At 45.3% G+C, this 20676-nt stretch overlaps 1 protein-coding gene across 1 annotated transcript in view; it reads right to left on the bottom strand.

Annotated features, from left to right (window-relative positions):
- Nucleotides 1-20676, bottom strand: part of LOC117354972 (zinc finger protein 383-like) — a 104261-nt gene that overhangs the window by 7258 nt on the left and 76327 nt on the right. Inside the window, exon 5 of the mRNA XM_033932929.1 lies at nucleotides 8622-9023. Within this exon, the coding sequence (XP_033788820.1) occupies nucleotides 8622-9023 (402 nt within the window). The remainder of the gene's footprint in view (nucleotides 1-8621; nucleotides 9024-20676) is intronic.

The following is a 20676-nucleotide window of genomic DNA, read 5'->3' as shown; positions in this document are numbered from 1 at the left end:
GCTAAGAAGAAAAAAAAAAAAATTTAAATTGAATCAGGTTGGGCAGACTGGATGGACCATTCGGGTCTTTATCTGCCGTCATCTACTATGTTACTATGTTACTATATTTATCACCTTGACAGACACGATCTGATAAGGACCAGCCAGAACAGCTTCAGCAAAGGAAGATCTTGCTTGACGAACTTGCTGCAATTCTTCGAGGGAGTAAACAGGCAGATAGACCAGGGTGACCCAGTCGACAATGTATATCTGGATTTTCAGAAGGTGTTCGATAAGGTTCCGCATGAACAACTACTTCAAAAAATTGTGAGCCATGGAATCGAGGGTGAAATAATCATGTTGATCAAAAACTGGCTGGTGGATAGGAAACAGAGAGTGGAAGTAAATGGACAATACTCGGACTGGAAAAGAGTTACGAGTGGAGTGCCATAGGGTTCGGTGTTCGGACCCGTGCTCTTCAACATATTTATAAACAACCCGGAAATCGGTACAATGAGTGAGGTGATTAAATTTGTGGATGATACAAAGTTATTCAGAGTAGAGAATGACACGGTGGTGATTACCCGCATTTAGCCGCGGGTAACCCGCCAAAACGGTGGCCCAAAAATATGGTTACCGCAAGTTCAGGGATGAGGCCATTCACCGCCCCGTGGAGCGGTGAATGGTAGCATGGGGCGGTGAACAAGGAGTGAACGCGCGGTGAACAAGCGTTCAAACCGGCAGCCCACTCTCTCCCGCTGGCCATCCATGCATCTCCCTCCCTCCTTTTCCCTTACCTTTTCTTCTTAAAACTATGAGCTATGAGCTGTATTACAGCCGGAGCCTTGAAGTCGCATCGCGTTGCCTGCTGGTAAAAGTCTCCACTGACGCAACTTCCTGTTTCTGGTTGCATCAGAGACTTCTAGCAGGTAACCCGACGCGACTTCAAGGCTCTATAGAAATCGCCAGTTTTAAGAAGAAAAGTTAAGAGAAAAGGAGGGAGGGAGGGAAATGCACCGCTGGCCGGCGGGAGGGAGCTGCAGGACTGCGTGAAGGGTGCTGGGGTGGGGAAATGGAGAGGAGAAGACGCTGGACAGGGATGGGCCAGGGCGGTGAAAGAGACAGCAGGGCGGTGAAGGGGACGGCAGAGACGGGGACGGGGCGGTGAAAGGGACAGCGGGGACGGTGTGGTGCAGAGGATGGTGGTCCGGGGACGGGGCGGGGACGGGGCCAGAATTTTTCCCTGTGTCATTCTATAATTTAGAGTAGTGAAGACACAGGGAGATTGTGAAGATCTGCAATGTGACATAATCAAGCTTGAGAAATGGGCATCGGCATGGGAAATGAGGTTCAACGTGGATAAGTATAAAGTGATGCATGTCAGCAACAAAAATCTTATAGACGAATACAGGATGTCAGGTGCGATACTTGGAGGGACCCCCCAGGAAAGAGACTTGGGAATATTGATCGACAAGTCAATGAAGCCATCTGTGGAATGTGCAGCGGCAGCAAAAAGGGCAAACAGAATGCTAGGAATGATTAAGAAGGGGATCACGAACAGATTGGAGGGCATACCATGCCGCTGTACAGGGCCATGGTATGCCCTCATCTGGAGTACTGTGTCCAGTACTGGTCGCCGTACATGAAGAAGGACACAGTGTTACTCGAAAGGGTCCAGAGTAGAGTGACCTCAGATATCGGGTATCGGATTCTGAAGAATGCGTCGGCCCTGGGATCTGTTGATCGCCTGGCTTCACAATGGCAATCTGAACTTGGCACTCTTCTGGATCGTAAGGCCTTCCTTGATCTCTTTGCCGCTGTGTATGCCTTGGGGGGTCTACGGATTATAGGGAAATGCAGTTTAAAATCCTCCACCGGGCGTATATTTCCCGAGCCCAGGGTGCTCGTATGGAACTGTGGGAGGATGCAGTCTGTATCAAATGCCATCGTTCTGTGGGCTCCCTTACTCACCATTTTTTGGAATGCCCTTCTGCTGCCGTATGGTTGCACGCTCTCCCTTTTCTAGTGCGTTCTACAACGAGCTGTGCCCTGGTCCTATGGCTTTTTGCTTTTGGGTGATCAACGTGAATTGATTGAGGGGGGGCTTACACTCCCTCAGCGCAGGGTTCTTTACATGGCTGTCTTGGTGGTGAAAAAGCTCCTGTTAAAGCATTGGGTGGGCGATTCTGTGGTCTCCTTCCAGCTCTGGCGGGCTCGGTTGGCTGAAGTGGGGCGGTATGAACTTCAGCGTGTTCCTCAGTCTGGGAATCTGAATCATCGTTGCTACCGAGATTTGTGGCAGTGGGTGTTGAAGGGCTGTTCCAGCTTGGATGCAGAAGACGTGACCTCTTCCCCTTGACTTCTTTCTTTCTTCTCTTCCTTTTCTTGGGGGGGGGGGGCTGTTGTTCTTGTTCTTTCTCCTTCTTTTACCTTCTGTCTTTTCGCTTTGTTCCCCGGAGTAGCTGCATCTGCGGGGGTGTGGGGGTGTGTGCGAGGGAGGGTGTCTTCGGGTTGTTGGGCGGAATGAGAGTGGTGTGGCTGGTGTGGTTTGTGGCGTGGGCTTGGGGTTGGCAGGTGTGTGTTAGCTTCGGGAGGGGTATTATCTCAAAATGTCAATTGTGATGGGCATTCATCCATGGGGTCTTTTGTATTGTGTATCTCTTGTTGGCATTCTCTTTTATGCTGTTACCGACTGTTGTTGATGGCTCTGTTCCGGCTATCTTGCCCGTGGATGTTTGTTCCTTTGCAATTGTTAATAAAGATATTGAAAAAAAAAAAAAAAAGAAGGGGATCACGAACAGATTGGAGAGGTTTATCATGCCGCTATACAGGGCCATGGTATGCCCTCACCTGGAGTACTGTGTCCAGTACTGGTCGCCGTACATGAAGAAGGACACAGTGCTACTTGAAAGGGTCCAGAGTAGAGCGACCAAAATGGTTAAAGGGCTGGAGGAGTTGCCATACAGTGAGAGGTTAGAAAAACTGGGCCTCTTCTCTCTTGAAAAGAGGAGACTGAGAGGGGACATGATCGAAACGTTCAAGATAATGAAGGGAATAGTAGATAAACACAGTTTGTTCATTCTCTCCAAGGTAGAGAGAACGAGAGGGCACTCTCTAAAGTTAAAAGGGGATAGATTCCGTACAAAATTAAGGAAGTTCTTCACCCAGAGAGTGGTAGAAAACTGGAACGCTCTTCCGGAGGCTGTTATAGAGGAAAACAACCTCCAGGGATTCAAGACAAAGTTAGACAAGTTCCTGCTGAACCAGAACGTACGCAGGTAAGGCTAGACTCAGGACACTGATCTTTGACCTAAGGGCTGCTGCAGGAGCGGACTGCCGGGCACGATGGACCACTGATCTGACCCATCAGCAGCAGTTCTTAGGAGATAAACAGAGGATCTGGATCCTACTAATTGGATTCCAACCTTTATAAAAAAAAAAAAAAAAAAAAAGTATTCTATATCAGGTTAGATCACTTTAACAGCAGCTTCAGAGGGCAGGAAGTAAGACCAATGGCAGGAAGACTTCTACTGTCTGGTCACAACCAAGTGATTCAAGAAGAAAAGAATTACAACGCTCATTAATTAGAAATAGATGAAGAGCGCTAGGTAAGCTCTTTGGATAGGTACCAATTTGTATGGCTAGATGGTATTTAGCGGGTGGGTGGTAAATTTTCAAAGATAACAGGATGTTAAAGCTACCACTTAAAGCTGGTAGAAGTGCAAGTAAAATGCAATAAAATCAAAACCATTTCACATGTTTATACACAAATTTAGGGCCCCTTTTACAAAGCCGTGGTAGAGGCCAGTGAGGTAAATGCCTTCTCAGCCGTGTCCTGCTCTCACCTCTCCTGCAGCATGGCTTGTTCGCCTCAGCCGCTTCCTGCCAGCGTTGCCAGATACTTTTTTTTAAATAATCCCGCCCAATTAGCTTGAAAAAGCGGCCCAAAACCAGCCCAATGTATGAAGGGGTGCTGAAAATGTCTCAGCCCAACTGTCTCTGGCTCAATGTGCAATTCCTGGGCTTTCTCTCTCAACGTGCAAATTGCATGCTGCCTGTCCCTGTCTCTTTCTCTCAAAGTGCACTTCCTGGGCTGCCTGTCTCTTTCCCAGTAGTGCAACTCATGTGCTGCCTGGCTGTTGAGTGTTGACAGAGATAGGGACAGCTCGGGAGAAGGCTAGGCTCTGATTAGACTGACTGTGGGGAGAGGGCGGGCAAGATCCGTCATTGGTGCTCCTGGTCTGCACTAAGTGCTGATTTGCTAAATGCCGAGCCGATTTGAGAATGCCATGCCATGATGCAGTCCAAATTACAGCACAAAAATCTAAAACCAGCCCCCCAAAAATGCAACCGCAGCAACTCAAAAATTTCCCACAACCAGCGTTCCAACCCAGCCCAAATTTTTGGAATTATGTTCATACCATACCTCTTCCAAAAAAGAGCACTGGCTCCCTCTATCACATTTGAACTGTATTACTTACCTTTAAAATACTATATTTCAGTCAACCACCTTACTTATCTTATCTCATTGTATATCCATCACAAACTCTTTGGCAGTCTTCCAGCAAACTGCTCCTTGTACCTTTGCTTCATCAAGTCTGTTTTCTTTATATTTCAAATCATTTTTATTGTCGTTTGGAAATTATAAAACAATAGATCATATAATACAAGCATATACAGTATATAAGTATAAATCAACTACAGGCAGTCCCTGGGTTAAGAACGAGTTCTGTTTTTAAAACCGTTCTTAAGTTGAATTTGTTTGTATGTAACTCGTATCATGCGAGAATCTTTATTTATGTTCTCCTGTACGGTACATAGTCTATACAAACATTAAATATTAAAGAAATAGTCCTCAAAATAAAGTACAGTAGTTTAAATAGAAAGAAAAGATAGGTGGTTTACACTTACTTTCGTTCTTCACCGTATTGTACACACAATATAATCTTAGTACTACTTTATAGTAACCACAAAATTAAACTACATAAAAGCACTCTTTTTCCCCTGCCAGAGTGCATCTCTCCTACCACATCCAACATTTCTTCCTCTGTCATCATCTGGATCATATACAGCATCTTTCACCCATGACCACCAAACCCCATACCCAATATTTCTCATTGTGTCACCTCTCTCCAACACCATGCCACATCTCTCCCTCCATTGCCTGCACTACCATGTCCAACATTCTATCCTTCCTCCCACCACACTACCCATGGCTAACCCAGAAGCCTTCCCTCTGAGCAACTTTTCTTGTCCTCCCAAATTCTGATCCTAGTATTTTTCCCATACTCTCCATATCCTTCAGGCCCTTCTTGCAGCCCTTGCTATCTGTCTCACTGTTCCTTCTCCACCACCGCATCCACCATTTTTCCCTCTCATCTCTCTCTTCCCCATGCATCTCTACCTCAACTCCTCTCCAACCACCATGTTCAATATTTCTCTCTGCCTCCCTATGCCCAACAATTCTCCTCTTTCTTCATTTCCCCAAGTGCACCATCTCTCTTTCTCTCTCACTCAGACACCCATGCCTAACAATTCTCCCTTTCTATTTCCCTCCCCTACCGCAGCATCTCTTTCCCTCACTCCCTTCATTCTTCCATATTAGGTCCCAAATTCATGCTCCCCGCCCTCCCTTCTGTGTACCAACATCATGCCCCCTTTCTCCTTCCATCCTTTGTCCGAAGTTTGTGCTCCTTCTCTTCTGTGTCCCAACGCGCCTCCTCTCTCTCATTTCCCAAAGTTACTCCCTCCCTCTATTATGTGTCGTAATTTCGTGTCTCTTCTAGGTCAGCTGCAGGTATCACGTGGGAGCCATTGCTCTTTATGAAGAGAAGTGCGGCTGAAGGGATGGAATCGACCAGAGCAGGTAAAAACCCACAGGAAGAGTTACAAAATTGGACAAAGTATAAATGGAGGGAAGAAAGAAGAGGGGCACGTAGGGACACGGAAGGAAGAGGGATGTGTTGGGACACGAAAGGGACAGGCAGGTGAGTCCAATGTAAGTTGGATGTTCTTAATTTGGGGACTGCCTGAACAAAATTAGTTATTAAAAAAATGCACAGATGGTAATATGTAGGCAATCATATAAACAGAAACAAAGGCCTGGACATTTGATTGAAGTCTACTAGGTCAAATTGAAATCTCTGCACACTTTAAACTGCCTCTCTGATTGGAGGAGTAAGAAGCACACTGACATTGGTAGAGCCAATCAGCCATTCACTATCATGTGGCAGATAAATAAGTCATTTTCAGACGAAACCAAAATTTTCTTTCTGTCAGTGCCTCTTCCCTTTATCTCTCCCTGAACATAAGAAGACCTCTTCAAGGCCCATCCATACACTACTAATGTTGTTCTCCTCCCTGAGCTCATCCATAGTCCGCTATGGGTGATACTCCTGGGCTTAGCTTACCATTCTGGTGATCTGGTACCACATTAGGGTGGGATTAATCCTCCCATTGCTCCTGCCCTGCTTGTGGCTCCAGTCAAAATAGCAGCTATGACTTTCAGTGACAGTCAAATGAGATGGCTCCTGTGACATCCAGAGGCGATTTAGGGATTTAAGGCAGCACAGACAGGAGGAGCCAGTCTACAGTACTAAAGCTATTTGAGAGAGAAGGAAGAACCTGTTGATTCACAACCAGTGTCTTATTCCATGATGTGAATGGTTGGGTGAATTTTTAGACTGAATGCTGATTGAAGCTTCTATTACACTCAGTACAGGTATTTGATTAGTCTCTTCTATGGATCCTCTGGTGTTTTTTTAGAGTTGAAAGCCGAGTAAAGCTTTTATTACACTCAGTACATGTAAACGGTTTGTACCCTGTGTGGGTTACAGTGTGTCTTTTTAGATGTGAAAGCCGAGTGAAGCTTTTATTACACTCAGTACATGTAAACGGTTTGTACCCTGTGTGGGTTATTGTGTGTCTTTTTAGAGTTGAAAGCTGAGTGAAGCTTTTATTACACTCAGTACATGTAAACGGTTTGTACCCTGTGTGGGTTATAGTGTGTCTTTTTAGATGTGAAAGCCGAGTGAAGCTTTTATTACATTCAGTACATGTAAACGGTTTGTACCCTGTGTGGGTCATTGTGTGTGTTTTTAGATGTGAAAGCAGAGTGAAGCTTTTATTACACTCAGTACATGTAAACAGTTTGTACCCTGTGTGGGTCATTGTGTGTTTTTTTAGAGTTGAAAGCAGAGTGAAGCTTTTATTACATTCAGTACATGTAAACGGTTTGTACCCTGTGTGGGTTATTGTGTGTCTTTTTAGAGTTGAAAGACAAGTGAAGCTTTTATTACACTCCGTACATGTAAATGGTTTGTCTCCTGTGTGGATTATTTTGTGTCTCTTTAGCTGTGAAAGCTGAATGAAGCTTTTATTACACTCAGTACATGTAAACGGTTTGTCTCCTGTGTGCATCATTTTGTGACTTTTTAGTTGTGAAAGCCAAGTGAAGCTTTTATTACACTCAGTACATTTATATGGTTTCTGTCCTGAGTGGATCTTCCGGTGAAGTTTTAGGCCTCTAAGCCAAGTGAAGCTTTTATTACACTCAGTACATTTATATGGTTTCTCTCCTGTGTGGATCATCTGGTGAAGTTTTAGGTCACTAAGCCAAGTGAAGGTTTTATTACACTCAGTACATTTAAACGGTTTGTACCCTGTGTGCATCATTTTGTGACATTTTAGATGTGAAAGCCGAGTGAAGCTTTTATTACATTCAGTACAGTTATATGGTTTGTCTCCTGTGTGGATCATCTGGTGAAGTTTTAAGCTACTAAGCCAAGTGAAGCTTTTATTACACTCAGTACATTTATACGGTTTGTACCCTGTGTGGATCCTCTGGTGACATTTTAGATATGAAAGCTGAGTGAAGTTTTTATTACACTCAGTACATTTATATGGTTTCTCTCCTGTGTGGATCATCTGGTGAAGTTTTAGGTCGCTAAGCCAAGTGAAGCTTTTATTACACTCAGTACATTTAAACGGTTTGTACCCTGTGTGCATCATTTTGTGACATTTTAGATGTGAAAGCCGAGTGAAGCTTTTATTACATTCAGTACAGTTATATGGTTTGTCTCCTGTGTGTATCATCTGGTGAAGTTTTAAGCTACTAAGCCAAGTGAAGCTTTTATTACACTCAGTACATTTATACGGTTTGTACCCTGTGTGGATCCTCTGGTGACATTTTAGATATGAAAGCTGAGTGAAGTTTTTATTACACTCAGTACATTTATATGGTTTGTCTCCTGTGTGGATCATCTGGTGAAGTTTTAAGCCTCTAAGCCAATTGAAGCTTTTATTACACTCAGTACATTTATACGGTTTGTACCCTGTGTGGATCCTCTGGTGACATTTTAGATATGAAAGCTGAGTGAAGTTTTTATTACACTCAGTACATTTATATGGTTTGTCTCCTGTGTGGATCATCTGGTGACGTTTTAAGTCTCTAAGCCAAGTGAAGCTTTTATTACACTCAGTACATTTATATGGTTTGTCTCCTGTGTGGATCATCTGGTGAAGTTTTAGGCCTCTAAGCCAAGTGAAGCTTTTATTACACTCAGTACATGTAAATGGTTTTTCTCCTGTGTGGATCCTCTGGTGATTTTTTAGAGTTTTAAGCCCAGTTAAACTTTTATTACATGCACTAGCTGTACATTTTTTGTCATTTTTATGATTCCTTTTGCACATAAGGAGTTCTTTCTGGTGTTTTTCTCCTTTCCTCTTGCTATGCAGGAATGTAGAAGTCACTTTATCACTATTAGGAATTTGGAAGGGTCTCTCTGCTATGTGTATCTTGTCCTCAGGGATGTTACTGAGCTCCCTTTCATTTCTCTCACACTGAATGATTCCATCTCTTGTATCTCCTGTAGGGTATTTCTTTTCCTTTGATTCCTGCTTACAATTCTTTGTGTTAATCTTCCCAGGTCTCTGGGAAATATTCACACTGACATTTTCCGACTGTGTTTGGATTTGTTCCATTTCTACTGGATCTTCTCTTTGATTCTTTATTCTCTTTGATTCGTGTCTGATCTGCTGATCTGCTGGATATAAACAAAATATATTTCTCATGAGTTAGAAAACAGCAGTGGTTTATATGATAAAACCTGTATATAATAAGAGAAAGATAGGTTGTATCACACCAGGAGTGGATTGAGAATCAGTCTGTTTCCTATTTGCAAACCATTGTTTTCAAGTATTTTATCTCTAAGACAGTGCAAGTTTTGAGTTGTTCCTTGGAAATGGCAGTATAGAGAGTTAAGGGAGTCAAATCTGTAAAACTCTGAGTGCTCTGACAGTCATTTTAAGGTTTTGCATGTATGTAAATAAATCGCCTATAATCCACTTAAGCCCCACCTATTTGCACACCACCCCCTCCTACCTACATGCAATAACTCTTAAGCATTACCTTAAGAACTAGCACTTAAGAGCATTTACAAGGACTCTTGCCATGTCACCTCCGTTGTGGTACATAATTGCCATTTTAGCATGAAAGTTACATGCCAGAGTGACAATTAATGTTTGGCACACTGTATAGAGTTAGAGGAAAGACCACTGAAGAAAGAGAATGTATTATACAGTGTTCCCCCGTGAATTTGCAGTTCGCGAATGGCTGACCTGGTCATTCGCGGTCTGCTCCCACTGCCTTTTCCTGTAGTAAAGTTGGGCTACACCAATCAGGAGCAGACTGCGAGTGATTTCCTTCACCCGCCGGCGCTCTAGCTGCCCCCTCCTGTCTCCCCTGCCTAAAAACTGCATTCACGGTTTTTCAAAATTCGCATGGGGCCCTGGAACAGAACCAAAAAACAAATACTAAGGAAGTGTAAATCAGATAATGAACACGCAAAATCACTTCCAAAGATAAACACTGTGCTAAATCACAGAGTAACTTGCTGCCATGCCTCAGAGACCGAGTATTCAAGCAGAAACTGCTAGATACAAAGTCTGGACTTTGTATCCAGCAGTTTCTGCTTGAATACTCGGTCTCTGAGGCATGGCGCAAGTTACTCTTTGGTCCTGGAACAGAACCCCTGCAAATTTTGGGGGAGTACTGTAATAGCCTAGGACAAGCAGCAAATATCACATGTGGATGACATCATCCATGGAATACGGCAATGACCGTCAAAAGTGAACTGTCACCTTAAGAAATTAAAAGACTACCCATGCTATGCATACATGGGTGACGTCCCACCCACTGCCAGCTCAAGGGAGCAACAATTCTTTGTTGCCGCAAAGCGGAGATGTCTTTTGAGACAGACATGGGGGAAGCCACTGCTTGCTCTTGATTGGTAGCATGGAATGTTACTACTGTTTGGGTTTTGGCCAGGTACTACGGACCTGGATTGGCCACTGTGAGGATGGGCTACTGGGCTTGATGGACCCTTGGTCTGACCCAGTAAGGCTATCTTCTTATGCATTTTTAATATACGTGTCTTATATGTATTTATCTTCTGTGTATTGTGACAAGAACCCTGCTAACCCTGAGCTTGAACCTCAGGAATACGAGTCTTGTCTTGCCACTACTCGGACTGGAGGAAGGTCATGAGTGGTGTTCCGCAGGGCTCGGTGCTCAGGCCGTTGCTATTTAATATATTCATAAATGATCTAGAAACAGGGACGAAGTTTGAGATAATAAAATTTGCAGACGACACCAAACTATTTAGTGGAACTTGGACAAAGGAGGACTGCGAAGAATTGCAAAGGGACTTGAACAAACTAGGGGAATGGGCAACGAGATGGCAGATGAAGTTCAACGTTGAAAAGTGTAAAGTATTGCATGTGGGAAGCAAAAACACAAGGTACAATTATACGATGGGAGGGATGTTATTGAATGAGAGTACCCAAGAAAGGAACTTGGGGGTAATGGTGGACATGACAATGAAGCCGACGGCAAAGTGCGCAGCGGCCGCTAAGAGTGTGAATAGAATGCAAGGTATAATCAAGAAGGGTATTACAACCAGAATGAAAGAAGTTAACCTGCCGTTGTATCGGGCGATGGTGCGTCCGCATCTTTCGTACTGCATCCAATATTGGTCGCCGTACCTTAAGAAGGATATGGCATTACTCGAGAGATTTCAGAGGAGAACGACACGACTGATTAAGGGGATGGAAAGCCTTTCATACGCTGAGAGATTAGAGAACCTGGGTCTCTTTTCCCTGGAGAAGAGGAGACTTAGAGGGGATATGATAGAGACTTACAAGATCATGAGGGGCATAGAGAGAATAGAGAGGGACAGATTCTTCAAACTTTCAAAAAATAAAAGAACAAGAGGGCATTCGGAAAAGCTGAAAGGGGACAGATTCAAAACAAATGCTAGGAAGTTCTTCTTTATCCAACATGTGGTGGACACCTGGAATGTGCTTCCAGAGGACGTAATACGGCATAGAACGGTACTGGGGTTTAAGAAAGGATTGGACAATTTCCTGCTGGAAAAGGGGATAGAGGGGTATAGATAAAAGATTACTGCACAGGTCCTGGACCTGATGGGCCGCCGCGTGAGCGGACTGCTGGGCGCGATGGACCTCAGGTCTGACCCAGCGGTGGCATTTCTTATGTTCTTAATTGGGGTTCGTTCAAAGACAGTGTTTTAAAAAACTAAAAGTAGGATTTTAAAGGTAATGTGATGAGTAACAGGAATCCAATGTGATTCGATCAGGATTGCAGACAGAGCTTGATAGGTGTGGAAGAGGCTTAATGAGTCTTAGTGCCCATACAAATATGGATTCCCTACTTATTCAGACTTTCCTGTCTAACCTCCGTTCTCCTTTGCAGATTCTGGTCAAACAAATGATTTCAGAATGGCCCACTAGTTCTCGTGCAGAATTTCAGATTGGAAAAATGAGCAGTGCGGGGTTTGAACCCCCAAACCTCAGGTTCCTTAGGCTGTAGCGCTAACCACTACGCAACACTCTCCTACGCTTTGAGATCTCTAAGCCTCGGGAAATCCTGCATTATCAGGGCCAGCTACCTACCTGGGGACCACGCCTGTCCGCTCCTCGCGGAAGAAGGGGTCAAGGGTTTCATAGGGGGCGGGCCCCTGCCTCCGATCGAGGTGGTAATAATCCATCCAGAAGTACTGGATGTTTTAATTGCGGAGACCCTGGTCACTGGCTTAATCAATGCCCATCTGGCCGGTGCCCAAAGCCGCCCTTCGGAAACCCTGTATACCAGCTGCTCTTGTTATTGTTGACATGTTCTTCCGATAACCTGAAGTTTTTTCCCACTACAAATGAAACTGCTCAGACTATGGTGAACATCTAGTCTGCCCACACTAATGACCCATCCCTACCTTCCTCTATGAAGAGATCCCACGTGCCAATCCCATTTTGTCTTAAAGTCTGGCACGCTGCTGGCCTCAATTACCTGTAGTGGAAGAGTATTCCAGCGATCAACCACCCTTTCGGTGAAGAAGTACTTTCTGGTGTCGCCATGTAATTTCCCACCCCTGAGTTTCAGTGGATGCCCTCTCATTGCTGCGGGACCTTTGAGAAAGAAGATCTTTTCTTCCACCTCAATACGGCCTGTGACATATTTGAACGTCTCGATCATGTCTCCCCTCTCTCTGCGTTCCTTGAGTGAGTATAGCTGCAATTTATCCAGCCGTTCCTCATACGGTAGATCCCTGAGACCGAGATCATCCGAGTGGCCATTTGTTGAACCAACTCAACTCTTAGCACATCTTTGTGGTAATGTGGCCTCCAAAATTGTACACAGAATTCCAGATGGGGTCTCATCATGGATCTGTACAACAGCATTATGACCTCGGGCTTACGGCTGACGAAACTTCTTCGGATACAACCAATGATTTGTCTAGCCTTGGACGACGCTTTCTCCACTTGGTTGGCCATTTTCATGTCTTCACTAATGATCACCCCCAAGTCACGTTCTACTACAGACCTTGCTAGGGCCTCACCATTAAGGGTGTAAGTCCTGCATGGGTTTCTGCTGCCAAGGTGCATGACCTTGCAATTTTTGGCATTTGAAACTTAGTTGCCATGTCCTGGACCAATGCTCCAGTAGGAGTAGGTCATGTGTCATATTGTCGGGCATTGAGCTTTTGTTAGGCACTGTGCTTTTGTCTGTTGTGCTCTTGTCTACTATATTGCATAGTTTGGCATCATCGGCGAATAACGTAATTTTACCTCGAAGTCCCTTGGCCAAGTCGCTTACGAAGATGTTGAATAGGATCGGGCCCAGGACCGAGCCCTGCAGCACACCACTGATCACATCAGTCGTTTCGGAGGGGGTGCCGTTTACCACCACCATCTGAAGTCTGCCACTAAGCCAATCCTTGACCCATGTAGTTAATGTGTCTCCTAATCCCAGCGAATTCATCTTGCTCAATAACCTGTGGTGTGGGACGCTATCAAATGCTTTGCTGAAGTCCAAGTACACGATGTCTAGGGACTCCCCAATATCCAGCTTTCTTGTTACCCAGTCAAAGAAGCTGATCAGATTGGATTGGCAGGACCTACCCTTAGTAAACCCATGTTGATGGGGGATCCCATAGATTCTCCTCGTTCAGGATCATATCCAATTGGTGTTTGATTAGTTTCCATTAGTTTTCTCACTATATCGATGTGAGACCAGAGCAAAGCGCTCGCATTATAGCTTGCTTATGGCCAAAGTGGAGGAGATGAAGAATAACTACACTTGGCTTAGGTTTTCTCTTAGGACCTACTCTGTGTGCCCCCTCAATTAGAGGAGTGTGTGGCGCAGTGGTTGGATCTACAGCCTCAGCACCCTGGGGTTGTGGGTTCAAATCCAGCGCTGCTCCTTGTGACCCTGGGCAAGTCACTTAATCCTCCATAGCCCCAGGTACGTTAGATAGATTGTGAGCCCACCGGGACAGATAGGGAAAATGCTTGAGTACCTGATTGTAAAAAACCGCTTAGATAATCTTGATAGGCGGTATATAAAATCCTAATAAACTTGATAAACTTGAAACTTGAATACGGACAGGACCCAGTTGAGACCCAAATTTTTAAAATTTTTATTTTAGTGTTTGTTAAGATTTTATTAAAGATTGTATAAAGCAAAACAAAATGAAAATATATAGCAATTAGGATTCAATATCCGGGCCTCCCTGAACTAATACAAAAATAAACTCACTATCCCTAGCAGTCAAGCCCCATCACAATCACCCCCAATCTCAAAACACACCCAACCCACACCCTATCCCCCCTGAAAAGAACTCCTAAACCCTCCTCAACATTCAATCCAAAGGGAGAAACATGCAATGTGTCCTTCAGCATGCCTCCCATATCTCCCCCTCCCCCCACCCCACTCCAAACCCTTCCCCATTACACAACTCAAAAGGATAAAGGATCAAAGAAGAGCAAAGATTTTCTTCCAGGACCACTCCTGTTGCTCATAATAACCATAATACTGAGCAGCAAGGCATTCCATTTGCGCCAGCTTACATAATTGCCTTGATCTCCCGTTGGAGCTGCTCTACATTTCCACTGACCAGCTGTGAGACATTTAGCAGCAGCCAAGCCCAAGCAAACCAACTTGGTCTGCCAAGGGGCAGAACAAATATTATGCAGCCCCAGAAGACAACTCTGGGGCAAAAACTGAACCGGATCCTGGATCCAGGCGGTCAAGGTAGTAGTGACACGCAACCAAAACACCCAAATATCTAGATTGAGACCCAAATTTCTTTTGTCTCCGACAGCCATGTCGCCAACTTGTGGGACTGGTCTCCTTCTCTCCTGCAGACTCTGGAAGGCCCACTAGACGTTGGTTGTTTCTTCTGGACCTGTGTTCCAGGTCGGCTACTCGTTTGTGCAATCGCTGTAGGCATTTCGGCCGAGGTCTGAAGATCCACTAAGGCACTCACTCAATGTTGCATTTGATCAAGTTCCAAATCGACCCTATCCAAGCATTTGTGTGCCTCCTCTGCCTAATCAAATAAAGCCTGCAGGTTTTTGTAGAGTGCCGCTTCATTTCAACTGCCGTGATCTCGACGGTCCACGTTGAGCAAACTGAGGCCACCGGCAGTGCCTGCAATTCCACCATCTTGGCTTCCGATGGCCATCACGCTGGCTATCAATTAAGTAGACCGTTCCTGAATTTCCCCACAATGAAAGCTCTCTGTGGTGAAAAGGCAGAGAGCCCCGGGGCACAAAGGCCAACAATATTGATGCAGATCTGGGGAAGAGGGAAGCTCAACCTTTAGCGCCTGCTCCCCTTCATAGCACCCACATGACTTTTCTGAGTAATTTTAAAATACTATTGTAAATCGCCCAGAAAGGTGATATATCAAGAACATAAAAACATAACATAAGAAGTTGCCCCCGCTGAGTCAGACCAGAGGTCCATCTTGCTCAGCGGTCCGCTCCCGCTACGGCCCATCAGGCCTAGTGCCTGAACAGTGATCCCTGATTAATTTTATAACTTACCTCTAATCCCATCCCTATAATCTACCTCTACTCTTATCTGTACCCCTCAATCCCTTTGTCTTCCAAGTACCTATCCAAAGCTTCTTTGAACCCCTGTAGCGTGCTCCTGTTTATCACATCCTCCGGTAGCGCGTTCCACGTATCCACCACCCTCTGTGTGAAAAAGAACTTCCTAGCGTTTGTTCTAAACTTCTCCCCTTTCAATTTCTCTGAGTGCCCCCTTGTACTTGTTGATCCCCTTAATTTGAAAAATCTGTCCCTGTCTATTTTTTCTATGCCCTTCATGATCTTGAAGGTTTCTATCATGTCTCCTCTAAGTCTCCGCTTTTCTAGGGAGAAAAGCCCTAGCCTTTTCAGTCTGTCAGTATATGAGAGGTCCTCCATACCCTTTATTAGCTTAGTTGCTCTTCTTTGAACTCTCTGAAGTACCTCCATGTCCTTCTTGAGGTACGGCGACCAGAATTGAACACAGTTCTCCAGGTGCGGCCCCGCACCATAGCACGATACAGTGGCAGGATGACTTCCTTCTTTCTGGTCGTGATACCCTTCTTAATGATACCCAACATTTTGTTTGCTTTCCTTGAGGCTGTTGCACACTGCGCCGACGCCTTCAATGTTGTGTCTACCATCACTCCCAGGTCTCTTTCAAGGTCGCTCACCCCTAGCGCTGATCCCCCCATTTTGTAAGTGAACATTGGGTTTTTTTCCCTATATGTACGACTTTGCACTTCCCTATGTTGAAACTCATTTGCCATTTTTTGGCCCATTCTTCCAGTGTTGTCAGATCTTTTTGGAGATCTTCGCAGTTCTCCATGTTATTTACCTTGCGATATAGTTTGGTGTCATCCGCAAATTTAATAACCTCACATTTTGTTCCTGCCTCCAGGTCGTTAATGAATATGTTGAAAAGTAGAGGTCCCAGCACCGACCCCTGTGGAACTCCGCTGGTGACCCATTGCCAGTCTGAGTAATGGCCCTTTACTCCAACCCTCTGTTTGCTGTCCACCAACCAGTTTTTGATCCATCGGTGGACCTCCCCTTGCACCCCGTGGTTCCATAGCTTCCTTAGTAGTCTTTCATGTGGCACCTTGTTGAAGGCTTTTTGGAAGTCAAGGTAAATGATATCTATGGATTCCCCTTTATCCACCTGGCTGGTTACCCCCTCAAAGAAGTATAATAAGTTCGTGAGGCATGACCTGCCCTTGCAGAAGCCATGCTGGCTCGACTTTAGCTGCCCATAGTTGTCGATGTGTTCCCAGATGCTGTCTTTAATCAGTGCTTCCATCATCTTTCCCGGGACCGAGGTCAAGCTCAACGGCCTGTAGTTTCCTGGGTCTCCCCTTGAGCCTTTCTTGAAGATGGGCGTGACATTTGCTATTTTCCAGTCTTCCGGAATCTCTCCAGTTTTTAAGGATAGGTTGCATATTTGTCAAAGTGGTTCAGCTATTTCGTTCCTTAGTTCCTTGAGTACCCTTGGGTGAATGCCATCCGGACCTGGCGATTTGTCGCTCTTTAGCCTGTCTATCTGCCGGAGGACATCCACCTTGCTTACCTCTAGTTGGACCAGATTTTCATCCTGCTCCCCCTTTACAATCTCCTCAGGTTCCGGAATGTTGGTTGTATCCTCCCTCGTGAAGACTGACGTGAAGAACTTATTTAGCCTGTCAGCTATCTCCTTTTCTTCTTTTACCACTCCCTTTCTGTCCCCATCATCCAAAGGTCCCACTTCCTCCCTTGCTGGTTGCTTCTCCTTAACGTACCTGAAGAATGATTTGAAGTTTGTTGCTTCCCCCGCCAGTCTCTCTTCATATTCTCTTTTTGCTTTCCTAACCACTCGGTGACACTCCTTTTGGTGTTTTTTATGCTCCTTTTGGTTCTCCTCTGTTTTGTCCTTTTTCCATTTTTTGAATGATGCTTTCTTGTCACTTATCGCCTTTTTTACTGCATTTGTTATCCACACTGGGTTTTTTGTTCTATTTTTTTTGCACCCTTTCCTGTACTTGGGGATGCACAGGTTCTGTGCTTCATGCACTGTGCCCTTGAGTAGGGTCCAGGCTTTTTCTACGGACTCCATCTTTCTTGCGCTGTCGTTGAGTTTCTTTCTCACCATTTTCCTCATGGCATCATAATTCCCTTTTTTGAAGTTAAGTGCAGTCGTTGTAGTTCTTTTTACCTTTGATGATCCAATCTCTAGCCTGTACTGGATAGTGTTGTGATCGCTGTTTCCTAGTGGGGCTAGTACCGCCACCTCCTTACCGGGTCCCTCTAGTCCATTGAGGATTAGGTCAAGAGTGGCATCACCCCGTGTTGGTTCCATGACCAGCTGTTCCATGAAACAAGCCCTTGTGACCTTCAGGAATTTGGTCTCCCTCATGCAGTTTGAGTGCCCAATACTCCAGTTTATTCCCGGGAAGTTGAAGTCTCCCATCACCACCACACTTCCGCTTTTGCATACCTGCCTCAGTTCAGCCTCCAGATCCTGGTCGATTTCTTCCGTTTGTCCAGGTGGGCGATAGTACAGACCCAATTTTGTGTCTGCTCCAGTTCCTCCTGGTAGCTTAACCCATAGTGATTCCAAGTCGCCCGCCCTTACTGTTGTTTCCATCCTGGTTGAAGGTATGGATTCTTTTATGTATAACGCTATTCCTCCACCCTTTTTGTGTGACCTATCTCTCCTGTATAGTTTAAAACCTGGTAAAGCCACATCCCATTTATTGTCATCAGTCCACCATGTTTCTGTGACTCCAATTATGTCTAGTCCCTTTTTGCTGGCTAGGACTTCTAGCTCTCCCATTTTAGCCCTTAGGCTCCTAGCATTAGTGTATAAGCAAAGTAAGTCCCGTTTGTTCGCCTTTCTTGCTGTTTTTCCTCGTGGTTTGGCGCTCCTGGCGTCCCCCTCGTGAGTAGCTAGACCCCAAGCCTCGTCTCGGTCATCCTCCTCCTGTGGTGTGTCTGTTTCGTCCTCAGCTTGTTTCCCTGTTTTTGGTTGTCCCTCTGGAATCCGTTGTTCTCTATTAGTGCTGCTTGCCAGTTTTATTCGTGCACTAGACCCCTGCATTTCTCCCTTAGGTCCTTTTTCAAAAAGTTCCCACTCAGTCCTGAGCCCTCTTTTACAGTGTCCTTGCTCAATATCTTTGGCCCGTGTCCCCTGCATTGCGTCCTTAGGTTCTTTTTCCAAAAATTCCCTCTCAGTCCCGATCTCTTTTTTACAATGTCCTTGCTCCATGTCCATGGCTCTGGGCCCCTGTAATGCATCCTTAGGCCCTTGTTCCAAAAATTTCCACTCAGTCCCGAGCCCTCTTTTACAATGTCCTTGCTCAGTATCCTTACTTGATACTTTTGTCCGATGTGTCAGATCGACTGTCGGCTTTCCCCTCTTCCTCAGTTTAAAGCCAAATCTATAACGCTCTGGACGTTGCGTGCCAGCATCTTCGTCCCCGATGTGCTTAGGTGCAGTCCATCTCTCCTGTAGAGCTTATTCTTTCCCAAGAAAGTTGTCCAGTTCCTTGCAAAAAGGAAACCCTCCTCTTCGCACCATCTCCTGAGCCAACCGTTTATTGCTTGTAGTTCGCTCTGCCTCCTTGCGTCCGCTCTCGGTACTGGCAGGATCTCCGAGAAGGCTACCTTCCTTGCCCTCAGTTTCAGTTTCCTCCCCAGGATCCTGAACTGATCAGTTAGTGCAGTCCTGTTGTAGTCCCTCCTGCTGACGTCGTTGGTTCCAACATGGATTACTACAGCTGTCTCCTCCGTCTCGGCCCCTTCCAGGATCCTCTCAACTCTGTCGATGACGTCCTTCGTTCTTGCCCCCGGGAGACATGTCACTAGACGGTCCTCTCTCCCTCCAGCTATGTGACTGTCCACTCCTCTCAGGATTGAGTCTCCCACTACGATAGCAGATTTCCCCTTCCTCAACTGTCTCTCTGGTCTCAGGTCTGTGTCGGTGGCGCAGTCCTCAATTCCCTCCTCTGGGTTCTGTCGGGTCTCCTCCTCATCTGCCTGTCCAGATTCTCTGCAAGGTCCTACTCCCATGGTGTCTGGTGGATTCTGTAGTCCGCCCGTTGGTTCCCTCCTGGTGAGCTGGTGGTCCCGTGCCTCCACCATCCTGCACGCCTCCTCAATGAAATTCTTGAGCTCTCTAACTTGTTCTGTGATGTGTTCCACTCTGGCGGTGACCTCCGTTGCCCAGCATTGTTCCTCTATGGTGCAGACTTATTAAACTTGAAAATTGATTTTCAGCAGTACTACTTATCCATCTAGTGCCACTAAAAAATATGGATAGACCACCTCAGTATTATCTGGATAGGGCTGGAATAGTCTGGAGTGTAGGAGTTTGAGTGGAACTGGGATTTACCAGCAATATTCAGAAGAGACCCGGGTAACCATCTATTAACCGCTAAAAGGCTCTCCTAACTTCATCCTGGTTGTGATCTGGGAACTGTCTTGAACATTGATATGGAAAGGTTTACTGAGCATAATATAAGTCAATTAAGTGAAAAAAGGGCATCTAAGTTAGATTGAGGAGAAAGAGGGAAATATTACGCTAAGTGATGTGTTAAAAGTGACACATTTAGGGATTTGCATTTATGCCAACCAGCTGGACAACATCCAGAGACCCTGTTGCTTCCCAGGCTTCTGTACACAGACCCAGTACACAGCAAAGTTCACAATAGTCACAGCCCAAGATCTGGTACAACAAAACTCGCCTTCCTTCTAACTCCCTCACGACATGGTTTTGAGGGAGGTGGTGGAGAGGAAAACGGTGATGGAATTAAAAAAAGGGTGGGATAAACACAGAGGATCTCTAATTAGTAAATAAATGGCATAAATTAAAGAACTAAGGCTGGTATTGGACAGACTTGCATGGTCCCGTATATGCTGATTCGGTGTAGGATTACATTATATTAGAGATTTCTATTCTGCCATTGCGTTGCGATTCAAGGCAGATTACAAAAGAATTACAAAAAACGTATTACATGAAGAAGATATCTGGTAATTTCTAGAGGAGATAAGGAGTAGATGAGGTTGCTTTGGGGAATCGGGAAGGTATTGGGAAGTGGTATTGGGTAGTGGGAGGAGCTAGCGGTATTAAGTCGTGTGACAAACCCGTAGCCAGTTTTGTCCCTGTAATGGATAAAAGCAGAGCACGGTCCCTAGTCAGAAGAGCTGACCAGGTTAAAAGTAAGGATATTGAAATGTCTAACTACCCCTCAGACAGTGAGGTAGAGCAGGAAGGGTTTAAACCTAAAGTTATTCAGCACAGCCTGCCATATCAGAATAAATACACCAGAAAGC

The sequence above is a fragment of the Geotrypetes seraphini genome, chromosome 2 (assembly GCF_902459505.1).
Source record: "Geotrypetes seraphini chromosome 2, aGeoSer1.1, whole genome shotgun sequence".
NCBI classification, from domain to species: Eukaryota; Metazoa; Chordata; class Amphibia; order Gymnophiona; family Dermophiidae; genus Geotrypetes; species Geotrypetes seraphini.
The sequence above is the reverse complement of the archived record's forward strand: the minus strand, read 5'-3'. Positions and strand labels throughout refer to the sequence as shown.